This window comes from Ascaphus truei, chromosome 3 (assembly GCF_040206685.1).
Source record: "Ascaphus truei isolate aAscTru1 chromosome 3, aAscTru1.hap1, whole genome shotgun sequence".
NCBI lineage: Eukaryota > Metazoa > Chordata > Amphibia > Anura > Ascaphidae > Ascaphus > Ascaphus truei.
In genome coordinates this window covers 268,270,256-268,288,808 of record NC_134485.1, presented here as the reverse complement: position 1 = coordinate 268,288,808, position 18,553 = coordinate 268,270,256, and the positions used below count along the sequence as shown (strand labels likewise).

Genomic DNA, 18,553 nt, shown 5'->3' with positions numbered 1-18,553 from the left:
TATGGTGCTGTAGTTTAGCACTGGTTTTGTAACCAGGAGACTAAATTAGACCTCTATTGCGCTATGTATATAGCATCACCGTAAGTGTTTAAAAAAAAAAAAACACATTCACAGAAGAATAGCAAGTTAGTGAGTTTTGGATGTTGTATGTAGCGCACATACAGTATGTAAATATGTCATATTAAACTTCAAGTATGCAACACGTTGGTGCACCAAATGTGTACAAATTACATTTTCCTTGGCTTAGAAGAAGAATGCAAGGTAGACGCACACAATTTAAATGTATTAATATGCACTGTACTGTATGAACAAGAAGCACATCATACAAGGGATAAGAATGTGTTCCCCAAATGAAAGAGCAAAATAAGAAATAATGAAAGAAATACATAGGGGCCTATTCTAGTAGCTACGAAGTGAGACAAACCGCTTCTAAAGTGCCCATTTTAAGCAGATTGGCATGCTTTGCTATTCTTTAAGCCCTTATCGCATGTCCAAATGCCTTTTTTAGTAGCGGTTTCACTCTTGCTCTGACAATCCAATCTGTTTTTCAAAAAATCCTCCAAATCGCCTTTGTTGCCCACCACTGCTATTCTCGTAGCTCCGTTATTGAAACCGCATCTAAAAACTCACATTTTTTTTTAACCCCACCTAAAGAGTGGCACGATTGGTATTGCAAGTTACATCTACAGTTTGAAATATCGGTTTGGCTGAGAGAGCAAAACCCATATATCAGACTGGGGATGGAGTTAGCACCACCTCAGGTCATTCCGCTTCTAAAGCAAGAACAATCTGGGCGATTTGGCTGTTAAACCGTGCGGTTTGTCACATTTTTTAGACACGGTGTAAAGAAGCGGTTTGCAATAGAGAATACTGTTTTTGCTCACATTTCAACTTCTGAGCTACTACAATATGCCCCATAGCCCCCAATGTAATTTGCATAGGACAAAGGTAATTTAGTATCATAACATAGTAACAATGGATTAGGTTGAAAAAAGATATGTCCATCAACTTCAACTTTTTTTTACATTCTAAATGGCTGACTTATTCAACCTACATTTACAGCTATGATAATCCAGAGGATGGAAAACACATTACCCAAGTGAAAAATTGGGCAGACGCTGTAAAATCAGCTGAGATGTTTATTCCCTACATAAAATTGGTTTCAAATAGTAATTTAAAATATCTCCAAAAATGATCCACAAAGGACTTCCCTTCTTGTTTCCAGCACCATATCAAGAAATTAATTTGCAATGCGAACTTAAAAGTAGGTGCATTTTAATAAAGCAAAACAATTGAATGTCTTTTAAAGGCATATTATTTTTCTTCTTGGTGATGTTTTGTACAATTCTCAATTTCAAAAGACAGAAATGGTCAAAAGCTGCACTATCTCAGTAATTGATGCATTTATTTTTCCAAAAGCCCTCATTATTGAGGACACTACAGTACTAAGAATAATTGTAATAAAAAAATTAAAATATAAGTAGTTATGAAAGCTCTAAAGACCAATTCATAAGTTACAGTTCTCACGAATATACTTTGCCTTTTTTCTAGGAATGCATTCATTTACCTTTGTGTACTGATTTCTATCATATTCTAGAAATTTACAAACAGTGCAAATTTGGTACAATACAGAAGTGCTCATATAGAAATCTGCATACATCCAGTCATAATTATCAGGTTTCTGCATTTACTTTTATTTGTTTCTCATTTTAATCTGACTGAGGATAAGACTGATGGATATGATAGTTAAAAATTGTTGCATTTTACATGTATGTCCATGAAAATTAAATCTCTATAATGCATGCAAATAACACGTTATTCTAATAGCACTCAGAGGAAGTCCTATTAAAGCAGCAATCTCTCTCTGTATATTCGCTGCCCATCTTTAGCTTAATTCTGGGGATCTCCTGTAGCATGTTTGCAGGCTCTCGTCTTACTTTTTAGGGCACTATGTATCCATGGCTATTTTCCTCCATAGGTCCCAGCATGACCACATGTATAACATAGCCCATACTAATCAATATTATTATTATGGTTATTGAATTGTTATTGTGGCGACATTATCATCCTGTTGATGTTGGGAGACAATAGCTGAAGAAATGGGTGTCCCTTAATGGTAAGACTTGGAAGCTGAGGTTGTGTAAGGCTTGGTATATCTTTACAAGACAATAAAATGCTGTGCGAACCTCAAAGCCCATCAAGAGCAAAAAAGGTGGCTACTACAAAAGTGTTACTACTACATGTAAGTTAGCTTCCATGGGGGTCATTATAAAATTTCTGTTGTTGCAAAATCTGTGCAAAACTGGTGCAAAAAAAAGACAGAATTTCCAATCAAGAAAACCCAATAAGTTTAAATGGGAATATTTATGGTTTTGCCATAAATCAGACACTTTCATATCTGATTTACAATAAAATAATGGAGACAAGGTACCTAATACATGCGTTTCAATGTGGTGATACTCTCATATTTTTCTTGTACCTTTGTGGGCCAGTAATAATCCTTTAAAAATTAATAATGAAAATAAATTCACACACATATATATATGCATATACAGTATTTATCTATGTCTGTTGCTATACACAAACATCTAGAGCTTATTCATATACAAATAGCAATGTATTATAATAATTGGATTTAGTTTGGTGTGTGCGTTTGAAAAAGTGTTAGATTTTTCATACTGACAAAATAAAATAGACTTTGCAAGGACAAACTATCAAGTATGATACAGAGGCAATTTTCCTATTCACCTATTATCTAGATGTATAAATCATAAATAACTCGATTCTAGTAGTACATTTGCAGACTTAGATTTGAGAGAAATTGCATAACAAAACATTGTTCCTATTTGTATCAAGACAGAGTGAGTGACATACTGTATGACTGTCACAAGAAAATGTATGAAAGGAAAGACGTATAATTACAGTATATCTATATCTTTATCTATCTACAGTATATACAAACGTGTGTGTATATACTGTATGGCCACACATATACACAAAGAGAATTAAAGACAGCTTTAATGCTTCAATTCTTTTACAATGGAAATCATGGTTCTCCAGTGAGACAGTTATAGTTAGGAGATCTAGTATAGCATAATATTACTACATACTGTAAACAAATAAAATTCAGCCAAACATTCAGCTGTAGTCGCTTGGATTGTATCCCAGTGCTGTATTATACAAGAAATGCCGTACCTCAATGTATACTAAAGGGTCGATTCCCTAAAGTACAAATGCCATTATTGATTGTTAATAGCCTTTCACTTCAATGGCTTTTAACAATTGATCATGCCTAGCACATTGCTGTGCATAACCCCCCAAGTTCTATAGAGGTTGGGACACATTATATTTCATCACATTTACGAATGCATTACTATTCGATAGCAAGAAAAAGAGCATCTATGATCAGCACAAAAATGTGTAAAAAAGAGATACACATAATCCAGACTTTCAGAACCAATAAGATTCTATAGTATATTGAATTTGTTTCATTTAGATTTGATATGTATACACAAGGTGTGTAATCTGTATAGCTACAGTTTATTCATACTGACATATGATTCTTGTTCTTTGATGCTTGTGAACAGTAAATACACAAATAAATACAGACAGTGTCAGAAAAAGATGAGCTGAAAAGATTTTCTGTGGTTGTTGTGGAATTGTGCTACATAATCATAGATTTGGTGAACCCACATATCCCTATAGAATATAAAAACATAAGTTTGCTTAGATATTCAATTGTATAATTTTAAAACCTGCTCCTCACTCTGCATTTGAAATATGTAAACATTTTTACAGGAAAAAGAATGCTGGGTCAATAAAAAATTCAATGTCCTGTTTATTATCTGGAAATAACCTTTAGAGTAAACATGAATAGGCTCTACTTGCACATTCCTTTTTAGCTGTTATTATTGATGACAGTAATATACATATTCAAAGGTAGATGGCCATTTTTCATTTATGCAAACACTTTGCAAAGAATCTACTATGTGGAAATGAATGATATGATTCAAGCTTCACCATTAGACAAATCTAGCCAGATTTCTACACTTCTATATGCATTTTACACACATGAGTGGATACAAGCTAACCTGTCATATCTTCAAAGGACCATTTTTCACACTTTGTTCTGCTGACATTCCAAGCAAATTTATTTATGGACCTTCACTAGAGAACAACTAACATCTGTTTTGAATGCATGATTTTTTTTAATTGTTTTTACACAACATGCCTATATTAAAATAAATCTATATTTATGTTTAAAACACATTTAGAAATATATCTACAAAAGTCTCCCAGATGCTAATCAGGGGCGACATTGGTGCACAAGTGAGCACCAAATTTATTAATTAAAAGGAAACCCATAGACATCATTGTTTTCTCTTTGATAAATCTGATACAATTCAACTGGTTCTACCCCAGTTTTGCTGCCGGAAGACTGGTAAATAAGACCCTTTATGCCTTTTAGCTAGGGTCTCTGGGGTCGTTCTACCCCCAGGAAATGTAGGTTATTATCCCACTAATATATCATTTTCTACATGTGATCAAAATATTTTTGCTATATTGATTGTCAACATTGACTATAATTGTATTTTGTTAGGTGGACAGTTTTTGAATGTGAATGTGATTATTCTGAAGAACAAATGATAATACATGAAAAGTATTTCACATGAAAGTAAGTATTGAGTAGGTTTGTGAAACTGATTTACAGTACAATGCTAGAAATCTTTTATACATTAGATCCATTGAACTTATTTATTGAAGTGTGACTGCTGACAAAATAATAATAATATGTTTTTGTATAGCACTGCTAGTTTTATGTAGCGCTTTACAGAGACATATTGCAGGCACAGGTCCCTGCCTCGTGGAGCTTACAAGCTATGGTTTTGGTGCCGGAGGCACAGGGAGATAAAGTGATTTGCCCAAGGTCACAAGGAGCCAACACCGGGAATTGAACCAGGCTCCCCTGCTTCAAACTCAGTGCCAGTCAGTGTCTTTACTCACCGAGCCACTCCTTCTCCCAAATGGAGTTAAAATTGTGCAAAACAGTATTACAGTAGGTTAATATCATCCAATTACCTTCCTGTTTTAATTTTTTTTTTTGAACTCTGGCGCTGTTTATTTGCAGTAGTTTTGCCTCTGTTTTGCAGCTAAAATACTTTGATCAATTACCCCAGTGTTCTCTTTTACACAGTGTCTGTATATTGTTGACAATTAAAGGGTTAGGTATATCCATGCACACTATATGTGAGAAGTTCTATGCATTACTGAACAGTAATAGACTAATGCTTGCACTCTCATTTCACCAGCTATTCTTTGTCATAGTTATCAGGTTAGTATTTGGAATTCACAGCAATATGACAAGTACTGTATACACTGTATTGTGTTAGCAGACTAAAACCATCTGTGTCTTTAACACAAATAAAGGTATCACATACTGTAGTAAGAGATTAAAAAGACCAGGTATCCAACCTGTGTAAATCACAAGTCAAAGACACAGCCATATATAATCATAAAAACAAATGCACTATTTTTGCAAATATTTTCTGAAAATGAAGCAATTTAAATTCCCAGCTGGCATGACATGCAGCTTCACAGAGTCTCCTCATGATCTGCAGAAATGTCATTTTCAGCTATATTTTAATGTATTGTATTTATTTTGTTGACGAATGTGAATTACTATTCCAAGACTATGAAGTTAAAAAAAAGCATTGGTCAAGGGGTCCATTGCTCTTGCTATGTAACTTTGCCTTAAAATGCAATGCATCACAGAAGCTTTGTGATGAACATAGAGACATGCAATGTAAATGAGTGATACAAATAATTATGGCTTTTTTAGCTTCATTATTTTAACATGGTATTTTATGTCTAAAGGTGCCAACAATGTCTGCTACAGTGCCAAACACAATTGATTAACTCTCAAGTTTGACAAATCCACAAATGATTGAAACATACAGCAATCGTTTTTATGTTTCTGCAACATGTTTAAAAGCTATTGTTGTTATTTTTCTGTTCAATGTGTTCTCTATTTTAAGAACATGTATTGTATTCAGTGTTATAATTGCTAATGTATATCACCTGAACATGTTTATCATAAAAGAACATACTGCTTTTCATCTATTTAAAAAAAAAAATATGAGACACAGACATAGTACATTGTGTTAAGTATGATCTTTGTCATTTTTAATTACTTACTACTGTAGCTTTAAGCTAAGTGACACAATCTGGATGTTCAATGTTTCGCAATTTGCATGCCCCTACAATGCAGTTCTTTTAATGCTTGAAATAGAAGATGCTATTATTATAACCTCTTAACTACCAGAGTGGCTTGCAATGCATTGATGGGTGAAGCAAATTAACCAACTTAAATCTTGCATACTATCGTGCAATAGCTTACCAAAGTCTAAATAGGCCTGTGAGTTTATTAAAATACAGAAAAATAATTTATATCTGCAAATTCACACAGGAGAGCAATACAATATTTAAACGTGTTCTTAATTTGTAAAGTATGCCCCTCTTTCTACAATCCATGCATTCCTCAGAATCCATGTAATTTCTATTTTCATCTTGACATATTTACAAGTGGTTAATCATTTGATCGAACCATTACATTTCAACATAAAGTTAAAATATTAGAGTCTCTATGCAATTTGCGACTTAACACTCCATATGCACGAATTGAAAGTTGACTTTCATTACACAGGACCTTAAGGATGCTAGCATGAATTAATGTAATAATGATGTAACTTACACTACGTACATGTACGTGCTAAAATGTTATCACAAAGACTGATGAGTTTTTCCATAACTTGCACATTGATCACAGGTAATGGAACAGTCTTGGCAAAGATAAACAGTAGAGGATGTGATAGCAGGGCATAGACAGAAGTACACAACATACCGTAGGTAAAGAGGGACACTGAGGATCAGAAAGAGGGTGCACAGAACATGCCATTGGGCAAAGAGACATAGGACCCAAGAGGACACAAATGGTAAGAGAAGTAGAAATACAGCCCACAGACCAACCGACCTTGCCGTCTGAGCCTTCTTTTCCTGAGGCCAAAGATTCGCACCTTGGAGAAGATATCCACCAGGTTGCCATTGCAGAGGCCTCGGTTCTTGCTAGGGCTGCTGCGCCTTTTGGTGGCGGTGGGTCGGTCCAAGTGCTGCTCCCGTGCCTGACGCTTTTGACGGATCAGTCCACTTGCGATAGCTGCTGCCATGCCCCCCTCCTGTGCACCCTTACCGGGTTAGGAACCTCAGGCTGGGAGGGGCTGGCAGAAAGTCATGGAGGGACACCCCACCAGGTTAAAGATAGAGCCTAGGTAAAAAGTATGTGGGAGACAGAGAGCAAAGGGGCTCAGCCCCTCTGGAGGGAGCTGCACATACCTCTCCTCTATGCTGGATCACTTTAGAGGATCAGTGGTGAAGTGAGAGAAATGGGAAGGGATTGTGGCAACCCACAGATCTCTCCTTTAACAGGAGCAGTATTTATACCTACATAGTAAATATAGATATATACTAGTATATAAAGAAAGAAGGAAACAAAGCAAAAGTGCCAGTATGCTTCCAAATAGAACTTCTTCAGCTGCTTTCTCTCACCTCTTCCAAGGAAGAAACTGAAATATGTGCCTGGTGGCTGAGCAAGGCTCAGAGAAGGGGGCTTAGCCGGGCTCCTCAGTGCCACCCACACACCAGACAATGCCTGCTTCCCTTTTGCAAGTGAGCTAAAAAAGCAGGAGGAAGAAGACGGTTAAAAAGGAGGGGAAGGAGTAGGAGGAGGGAAAGAATGGGGAGGCTGGCTTCCCCTTAGCATTCGCATGGTCACTGGTAGCAGGTAAACAAAAGCTAGAGCATCCGAATCAACAGCCTTGAACTGCTGCTGCTGTTCTGCATCTCAGCCAGAGCAGGCATCTCCATCCCCTCTGATTCCAGACACCAAGAAGAACTGCATGAGGAATCAGCTTCAGGAGGCAATTTTCTTTCCTGCTCGTTCTCTAATCAAATCATCCCCCACTCCCTACCCCAGTCTTCTTCCCACCCATTTCTTAAATAAATAAATAAAGCGGCTCAGCTTTAGTGCAATTTTCTTGAGAAATTAATTTAGTTTATAATAGATCCGAGCTTCTTGCTCAGTTGGTGTTCTTGATTGTAATGCCTTTCTCCTCCAGAAATTAGGCATGCTTAACTGCAATCTTCTGGCTGGATTGCTTTTTACTGCTTGCAAAGAAAGACGAAAGCTAATGTCCCCAGAAGCCAAACAAACTCCACGGTTCCTGTTCTCCTTTCATTTCCAAAATAAGTGTCCAGGATAGCTGCAAGCAAGCTAACGTCTTCACCTAGCCAGCGTAAAGTTACATAAACATCACTCCTGGTGCATGGGAGATATTGACTTTCTCTATGGTGACAGTGTACAGATGTGGAAAATATATGCAAAACAGAACACGAGCCAATAAGCCGAAAGGCTCCGGCACAGCACTAGAAATGCACTAGAATATACCAGTAAAAATAAAGCAATGTATCAGAACAGTTGAGAGGCTGTCGGTTTGAAGGGAAGGTGACAAAATGTAAAGCATTTGACAGCAACAGCAGGAGAAAATCCAGCAAGTTTAGCAGATCAAATCCACACGAGTGTCATTCCCAGACACCTACATTATGTCTTACACAGTCACACGCAGTGGAAGCAGGAATTTCATAAAATGCCAGAAATGTGAAGAAAAAAAATCATCCACATAAATAATCACTTGCACTATAATAGCCCATCATCAATCTGTATGTAATTTCAGGAGCTTCAGTTTCTTCCCCTCCTATTTACATATTCCACTATGATAACTGTGTGAATAACACGGAGGTGCTGTAGCAAAGGAGTGAAGCAAAGCTGGGAGGAAATGAAAAGCAAGTTTTATTCGTACTGTAGATGCATACAGATGATAAATAACAGTGTGATACAGACTGCATAAGAGAGGCTTGTAGTGTAGTGCTGTGAAAAAACACCTACTGCGTGAATGTCTAGTGTACTCGGAACTCTCCCACGCAGGATAGAGGCTGCTTCTTTATATCAAAACACATGTACAAGATAAAGAAACAAGTTAAACTTTTCCTTCAGCTTCTTATCCCCCATAACCCTGGACGAATAAGAAACTTTAGATCTGACTTTCAGGTTGGAGTTGTGTGTCTAAATGTACAGTTGTGTTAAACAGATTTAAATAATGATTTGGGATTGGCTGAGTACTCGCTTAAAGTCTAGTCACTAAAACCGATATACTCCAGGGGAGCTACAAATGACTATAACTCATGTAAAATGTATTATTACATTATGATCTAACAGATTGTTTTGTTTGGCCAAATAATTGTTTTAAAATCAGTTGGTTCATGAATCAAATGATTCTCATATTTGTCTTTGGTTATGTTCCAGCGCTGCGCATTACTGCCAATACCCACAGCTGTTTAAACAATAGAAATGCTATTCATAATTTCGTCTAATTAGCAAGTAACATGCAAATAGGAGACCCATAAAATAAAGGGATAAAATCACTAGGTACAGTATTTACAAAATACATTACCAGGACGCAGGAACATGTTGCTGGTATCATTATTACATTGACAGCCAAAAGAAAGCACAGAAGGAATAAATGGGGCTTTGGCATTCAAGGCCAAAGAATACCATAGCAATGTACCCTTCTATTCTATTCCTACTATCTTACCCAACAAATGAACTTCAAATTCAGATTAAGACAAGTATGATACTACATCTGAGGCATTTACATTTACAATCACACAGCACTTAAAAAATGAAAAAAACATATTTAAGGTATTTGATTTGGCAGGCAATGATAACCTGTTACATATATAGTACTTACATTGATAGTGCACATATTTAAATTGACAATGTTGATATAGTGAATATGGATACCTTATGAGAAATATTGCTAATGTTTCCGTTTTATGGATGATATATTTGAAATGCACAGTAGTTTGATGTGTCAAAAAAATTAATTCCCCTTTATGTAAGTTAGAATGATCTTTGAGTTTGCATTTTAGTATCAGAATGATGCAATTTCAGCACCAAGGATAGTTCCCTTCCACTGAGTTTATTGCATGATAAAAAATACAGTACAAGCAGTCCTTGCTTTCTGACGTTTCACTTTTTGATGAATGGCATATCCGACACTTTATAATACATACAAATGGGCAGTTTTCCGATGCCAAAACGCCTTATCCAATGCTCACCGACGCTCATATCCGACAAGCCATTCTAAATGTTGTATAGTAGGGTGAACGATGGTTAATTTTTTATTCACACAGATACCCAACAAGCTCTGAGAAACCCCAAACATTACCACATTATATATAATAATATAAATACATGTTTATACATCATAATTCCTGTATGTACTGCATATATTATTGCCGTAGTACAATATTCTGGGTAATTTTGTGTTAAAAAGGCCATCTTAGCCTTGGTCAGGAACGTAACCTTGAAGTATAAAACTGGTCCTATTGGAAAATGAGTTTCGCTTTATGATGATTCACTATTCAAAGCTTTTTTTGAAAAATACATTGTGTCAGATAAACAAGGACTGCCTGTAATGTTAATTACTGTTATGTTAGTAACATACAAATAGTACTTTTTCTGAAATAAATATGAGACAAAAATATATCGCTCGTCAAAATAGCTATTCAAATCTCTTTTTCAAAGATGACATGGCTAAACTCATGTTGTTTTAGTTTCATGTCCATAATAATTAGTCACAAATTAGGACTAATTACTGTGAAACGAGTAATAAGTACTGGTTGCAACCAAAAGTCACTGGAAAAAATTTATTTTTCTTTTTTGCAACAAAGTTAGCTTGTTATTTTTGTAAAGGCTATATTTTCAAAGAAAACTCAAGAGAGCCATCTGCTGTCAACATATAATACAACAGAACCTAAATTAAATATTTAGGCTATGTGCAGCCCTGCTATTAAAGTACATACATGGCCAGTTACTTTAGCTATAAATATATATATATATATATTTACAGTAGATAAATGTAACTACCTCTAATAAATATGTTAATGATCAGACTTACTATAGAGCCTGTGCTTCAACATGAATATTCAACATCACCATTACATAGAATGGGTAAAAGAGCTTATCAAAGGGGTAAATATTACGGGGTTGACCCCTTGTGTTCCTTAGTGGTTTGTAAAGCATTGCCATGCACTTAAGTAGCCAAGGAGGGTAAGTTGTGTCATTTAACTTGTCTATTTACCCCCTTATAATCCTTAGTGGTCAGATGTCATGGAATCTCATCACTAGCTGACCACTTGGGCTACAAAGTTGTTAATATGTAGTTAAATGTGTTGTATTTTAGATTATATTACCTATTCCATGTTGGCTTAGCTCACGTTACCTACAGTATGTACTGTGTGTAAAGGCATAATGGCTATGATATAAGATAGAGATAGAGCTAATGCCAGCCCAGAGTAGGTGAAAAAAAAGAGAACATTTAATGGGCGTTAGGCTGGTTGCGATAAATATTGGGACTTGACGACTAGCTTCAAATGACTACATTTGCAATATTTAGTCATTTTAGTGTCGGTCCTGATATGTTTATCAGTCACAGTACAAAATGCATTATTTCTAGAGGTACCAAGTTAATATTGCACCAGAAAAATAATGCTTTTTTTAGGGCGGTTCTATAATACTGAATTTTTGTGCCTAACAGACTGATGACTCCAGGCCATTGTATCTTGTTACATGACATTATATATTTGAATGAGACACAAATACCAAGATCTGATTCTGCTCAAATAGGATAAATGGTGTTACAACGCTTTGTTTTCTCCAGAAGGAATGATACCGCACTATGTTTACAGGTATGTAACTGGGGAACGAGGCACATTTCAGCTCTGGAGACCCCCAGCTCCCCACCAATATAAATAAAAAGGGGGTTAAAATATGAGATAGAGCAACTCCTGCTTTAAGGTTTATTTTAGTCCTAGAATATAAACAGATGGAAAAAAAAGTAGACTGGCAAAAAAATTATTATTATTATTATTATAAAATTATTACCTACATATTGAGAACATATGTTTATGAAGAAATGACTTCAAAATTAACCTAATGTACCACATTGTCTTTTCTGCTTCTTGTGTACCTTTGGACTCACTTGTTGCTGTACTCTTAAGTGCATGGAAAAAGTTGGAGGCTGTTTTCTTGGCAAAGTTAAGATTAATGAACTGACATGTAGCCAACACTATCATTCTTGTACAGCGTACAGTAAGAGCAAGTATGAAAAATGTACCACTGCACTGGACCAATGGGAGTAGTAACGGTGGCTACTTCTGTCCCTCATCAATGTGAAAATACCGAATTAGATGTAATTAATACATACTGTTTTTCTCATGGTGTACCACTTCAGTGTCCAGGTTTCCACAATAAGACCAAAAGATTTTCAGGGTTTTTACCTATTTGTTAAACCGTGATTCATGAATCTGTTTTAGGAACACTAACATCCCTGAATCATTTTTTGGCAGAATCAGATCTTGGTATTTGTGCCTGCTTCAAATATATAAAGTAATGTAACCAAGAAACAATGTCCAATGTATGAGAATGTTGAAATATCATGTAGAAATCCTTCTTTTTTTAGTAATTTGAAGCCAATCTTGAAACGTCTAATGCTATAGGGCAAGGAAATTGCTGATGTGTATGCCACAGAAAACATTTTGCAGTTTGTGCTCATTTTGTTTCTTATCTTACACCATGTATGATGTTGGTACGGTATAGGGTACTGCTGCTTTAACACCTATGAATGTATAATTAATCTGACAATGGTTTAGAAAATCATTTTACTATTACACTAGTTACTATGTTATGCTTCCACTATCCAAAGAAACATGATAGAAAATAGTAGGAGTAAACAAATAGATTTGTTTTTTCTTTTTATGTTTGTATTCCTTTAAAGTTTCCTAGCAAGAACTGAGCATTTTACAATAACATGGGTACACTGCTAATTTATGCACAACTCCCACATGCTTACATTCTGATCTTACTTATATAATGGACTGTGTGGGCGTTGGATACTCAGACTGGGGAATAAAAAAAACAGCTGTGTGATAACAACGCTTATCAGGGTGATTTTTACAGCTCGAGTAATTTTGCATTGCTAATTGCAAGTTTTCACAACCTTCTTCTACTGTATGTCATTACCATAATATGCTGCAGTTCCAATAAGCAACAAAGCTAAAGAGAAAACTGAAACACATGTGGGGGATGTGTTTGTACTAAAGACTTGGACAACATTTTTAGCACAATATCTAAATCTGAGATAAAGAACATATTTAACAACACATATATACATATTAGCTGTACCCAACGTGACATACGCCGATCTAGGAGATCTTAAATATTATTCATTAAACATGACTCTTTGTTTCCACCCCTCCCTGTAATGCCTTGCTGTCTCTTGTCCCCTCTTCTTTACCTTACTCTCTCCTCCATAATGCTCTGCTCCTATTTGCACTCTCTCCTCCCCTCTCTTTGCACTTCCTGCTTTACTGTGTCCTCTACTCTATGCCCACTACACCCCCTCCTATCCTACTCATCTCGTCCTCCTCTCCTAGCTCTCTGTTTCCTCTTCCTTCTCACCTTGCTGTCTCTCTTCCCCTTTCTTTGCCCTCCCTCCTGCCCCATGTGCACACTGCTCTCTCTCTCTCTCTCTCTCTCTCTCTCTCTCTCTCTCTCTCTCTCTCTCTCCCCCCCCCCCCCGGTACCAGTGCAGGCAGTGTTAGGGTTAATCTGGGTTTTCCCCTGCAGTAAGCAGCTCCTTGAGTGACAGGGGGGCGGGCCTAGAGCCTGTGTTTTGCCCTATCGGGGACTCAGACCTAAGACCTTCCCTCTGGGTACATAAGGAGCTGCAGAGCCTAAACTTAGTGTTCTGGGAATGGTCCTGGAAAGTTCTGAGTGTTGGAGAGAACCCTCAGGGGAGTGGGGTACCACCCCTTATTCCGCCAGGGAATAAGGGAGCTAAGGATAGACCATTGGGGACACAAGCTCCATTGGTTGAGTCCAGGGACCCATGGAAGAAGTGTACCTGTTATATGCTGATGAACAATAAAGACCTGTTCCTGTTTTATACTCCTGCCTGAGATTGCAGTTTATCATGGGGAGTACCGGAGGGTTTTCCTGCAGGGACTGCACCCAGTTCTGCTGGGGCCTGCGGGAATGGAGGTGCTGCACCAACTAAAGAACTGAGAAGAACCCTAAAGCCTGTCCTGTTCATCCCCACTACCACCGGCGGACACTCAGTATCCTGTAAGCCTAGCAGGTGAGCAGCACAAGAACACCAGGTAACAGTGAAATCTCCCAGAGGGTGGGGGAAAACCTGTTACATATATAGAGTTGTGTGAATTCTATGTTTTTTTTTACATAACAGGACATAATAACAATCATCTGTTCCTTAGCAGGTCTTAAAAATTAGGTAAATACAACCTCAGATGAACAACAACACATGACATATTACACCGTGTCATGATTTATTTAACAAAAATAAAGCCAAAGTGGAGAAGCCAGCAGTGGTAAATACTGTATTATTTCAGCATAGACTCTGGAAGGTGGATAGCTTACACACCTGTCAACAGATTTCCTGGGGTCCAGGAATGACGATAACAAAATCAAGCGCAAAATACCGTTCAAAATAAATCAAGTGAACACACTCGTGAAAGGTGAAAAAAAGTTGAAAAAAAGGTAAATATTAAATTAATACAATCCTCTTTACAATCCTCTTAATCGGTGCCGCTCCTGTAGTGGACAATCCAAATCCAGATACGAATCGTGAAAGACATTGGTCAGGAGCTCACTCACATTCAGGGGTATATAAATAAGAACAAACTCACGCACAGTGCAATAACGTTTTGATAAATGGAAATCAAAAATGAGAAAATAGACTGCTCATTCTCATATTCCGTGAGCAGTAAAGGCTGTGTGGTTGTCAAGAGTAACCACCTTGTGTGATGATCTCGTGTGGACATCTGTCAGAGTGAATGGTCAGATGTAGAAGTAGGGAGAGATATGGGGAAGAAGGATCCCATACATAAAAGATAGAGGACATAAAATAGTGCAGATTGCTTTATAACAAATGAATCAATTAAAAAGTAATACACTCACAAACACAACATGGTATCAAGCAGTGGGACCACCCTGGATCAGGCAATGGAGAAAAACAGCACTCCCTCCTTCAATGGTAGTCCACCCACGGTGGTTGTCCACAGAGGAAGTTGGTATATTCCAATGAAGAAAGAACTCAATCTGGACCATATTCTCTAATGTTTACCAGCAGCGTGGTAGTCCTTATGTAGTTTGTGTTTCTCACCCTACACTACAGAGTGCTGATGTTTATACACTTCTCTATGTACAGCTCAGGAATGGCGTTTCTGCAGAACTGTGTTCTGGATGGAATTTGGTATCGTGGACATTGAAGATTTTGATGACTATGAAAGGTAATTTGAAATCCCACTACTGACCATTCTAACCCTTGATAGCACTTTTTGGCCTGACTGGCTATTAATGGAAGGACATCTCCCTCATGTGGTGTAGCTTTGCGAAAGTTCCACGTTAATCAAGTTACAGTAGTTGCCTCTGCTGGCTTTGCACTTGCATGAGATGCATATAGTCATTCATTTGTTGTCTGCGTCATGGGAGAAAATGTGAAAACTTCAAGCACAGCACAGCAGTTTGGCTGCTGCTATACTGTTTTGCTGGGCCCCTCCCCCACTAGATGGTTCAAATAATCTTTTAATAATATATGTAATATCTGCCGATAGTAGTTATGCTAATTGACAACATCTCTGTTGGTAGTGTATGAGGATTCGCCGTGTGGACCAACAGAGACATTCCTCTGATTTCGCTGGGTGCTCCAAGATGGCAGATGGACCAGGACGCTCTCGCCCCATCTAAGATGGCCACTAAACAAGGAAATCAGCCTCTCTGACTCTAATTGTCCTCGCCTGCTCCAGTGCTTTAACTTTCTGTCAGTCACTCTCAGCCAGTGCCCGTGTGAAGTATTCATATACTGGGTGTGCTTCCTTGATCTCTGTCTTGTACTTGCCCCTTTTGTCTCTCAGTTCTGCTCCCGGGTCCCAGTCCTGCTCATGGGTCCAACTCCTGTTACTGCTTACTTAGCTGCCAGCCCTGACCTATAATGCTGACGATGTTTATTGGCTGCTGCCTGTCCCGATCATGGAACCGGATCTGACTATTCTTGTGTGCCGCCTGCATTGACCCTGGAACCAGACCCAACCATTCTTGCCTGCCGCTTGCCTTGACCAGGAACTGGACATCACTTCCCGTGCATTTCTAGGACTCTGATCCCAGGCCAAGGTCGGCATACCCCTCCTTACCTCTGCCTTGCGTGTTTGTATCCTAACTAGCAGTCAGCAACGTTACATCGTGGTGGCCGGATCACTAATAATGGTGAGTAACACTCACACAGTCATGTAGACAAGGATGGGTGCATGGTATTTTTATAGTGCAGCTATAGTGTTGGTAGAAGTGTTAATAATCTACAAGCCAGCTGCTCAATCCATGACCATAACATATTGAATGCTGGGTGCAGGGGCTATATATTTGTAATGAATCAGATGTTTGTTCATCTTGATAAGTGAGCCTTTCCACGCTGTCATGAGACAGTTATCTCCGGCGGTCAGTTAGGATGGCACCAGCTGTACAAAACACTCTCTCTAAAAACACACTTGCAGGAGGACAACTCAACCAGTCCACAGCCACCTTTGCAAGAGCAGGCCATGTTTTGGTTTTAGCAGTCAGTATTCAAGAGGATCATATTCAGGAGGCAGGAATAAACTATTACCCATATACACCCCCACCATCTCCATACTAGTACTATTAGAGGTGTCTGCTACTTCTGCGCTAGTTCAACCATGCTATAGTGATGGAATGTTTGCCAATGGGATGGGCCATGACTTCAGCTGCTGCTACTACCACCACTACCAAAAAACACTTGACAAGGCCCGACAGGAAGAAAGCAGTGATGGTGACCATGTTGTTGTCGGTTTCGGCATGGAATGTATGTCCACTGAGGCTGCCCTCTGAGAACCTTCATTGGCCTCCTCTCTCAGCCTTTGCTCCTTTTCCAACTCTGCCTGACACAATCAATTAGATTCTCCCTGCAATGAGCCAGTCTCTTCCCGATGGGGCAAAAAGTATTTAATTCTGTCTTTGGATCTATGGTCTAAAAGTGTAGCCTGAAGGTATTTCTCTCTCTGTTTCATACTAACAACTTTCTGGGGTCATTCACCAGGTATTCAAGAAATTTAGCAACCATTGCCAAAATATAATTTATCATAATTTTCATCATCATTGTCGCCATTATTATGCTGAATATTGATTATTGTTTTTCATGGAGGAATATTAGAGGAATGATCTGACTTATGCCAGCTTCAACAGTGTGCACCAAACGGTGTCTTCCGCAAAAGGCCTCAGCAGCCTGCACAATTATCCCATCATATGCTGTATCTTTTTAGCTACAACCAAAATGCTTAGCACACTCTGACACCGAGTTGGGAATTGAGTGACTATTAAATTAAGCATGTAAGTAAAGCAAGGAATGTTTGTCATGTGGCCTTGTTTAAGAACTGGAACCGTTATCTCCCCCCACAAACCCAGCCTGAAGTGTCCTGGCAGTTAGTCACCACTTTACGACATTTTGTATTTTTGCTAACACATCAGAAGTTGTATGTGCTTTTTCTTCAACTCTCTGCATACATAAAGTAGCATGTCTATGGAAAGTTTTGCTGCTGCATACATTGTGTGTTTTTTCTTTTCACCACCTTTTGGTGGGGGGCAGGGCATGTGGGACTTCTGCAGAGTGATTGCTGTGAATGTGATTCATTGACAGTGTCATTATTGTCCTTCCACTAATACTTGCTGCGACTGTTATGATGATGACCTTGAGTACTAGTTGTAGTTCCTGATTTATTGTATAATAAGTACTGTAACACAGTGCTTTACTCTATTTCCCCACAGGTGATGAGTCATTCATGGAAAAGAGCAAGCAACCATGCAGCTGGGGGCTGAAATACGTTAATCTGTGGTTTTTTGTTTGCCGTTCAGGGGTTTGAGAATATTTTCATGTGTGTTTGGGGTGGGAGGGGTAGTGGGGATGGGGTTGTTGAGGATTTTGGGGGGAGTATGGGGATGGGGTTGTAGAGGATTTTGTTGGGAGTAGCCTTCACAACTCTCCTATCATATGTCACCATCTAGGCTGCATAATGACCCCATCCAGCTTCCGGCTCATTATACTGTGTTGTCTGATTGCTGCAACCCCCCATTTGTCTTATGCTGGCTATCTAAGATTGCCTGCCACTTTGTGTGGAGGTGGCGGGTCATGTAAGGTGCCAAGACTGGTACCTGGCTTACCCCATTTCACAACTGTTAAACATAAGCAACATGTAGCTGTAACCCAATTGTTTGAGAGTGCAAAATAACACCACACAATGGCTCTTCTTGTTGTATTTGAAGTATGGACAGTGGGAGACGTACCTGGTGTTTGTG

The 18,553-nt window shown here is 38.3% G+C and overlaps 1 protein-coding gene across 2 annotated transcripts in view; it reads right to left on the bottom strand.

Moving 5' to 3' along the window:
• The window catches only part of FGF14 (fibroblast growth factor 14), a 782,690-nt gene that overhangs the window by 282,318 nt on the left and 481,819 nt on the right, over window positions 1–18,553 (bottom strand). The window contains exon 1 of one of the 2 annotated variants that reach the window (XM_075590761.1): window positions 7,031–7,998. The exons of the other annotated variant lie outside the window; for it this stretch is intronic. Within the exon in view, the coding sequence (XP_075446876.1) occupies window positions 7,031–7,223 (193 nt within the window). The 5' untranslated portion in view covers window positions 7,224–7,998. Of the gene's footprint in view, window positions 1–7,030; window positions 7,999–18,553 lie in introns of those variants that run through there. 2 annotated transcript variants of the gene reach the window in all.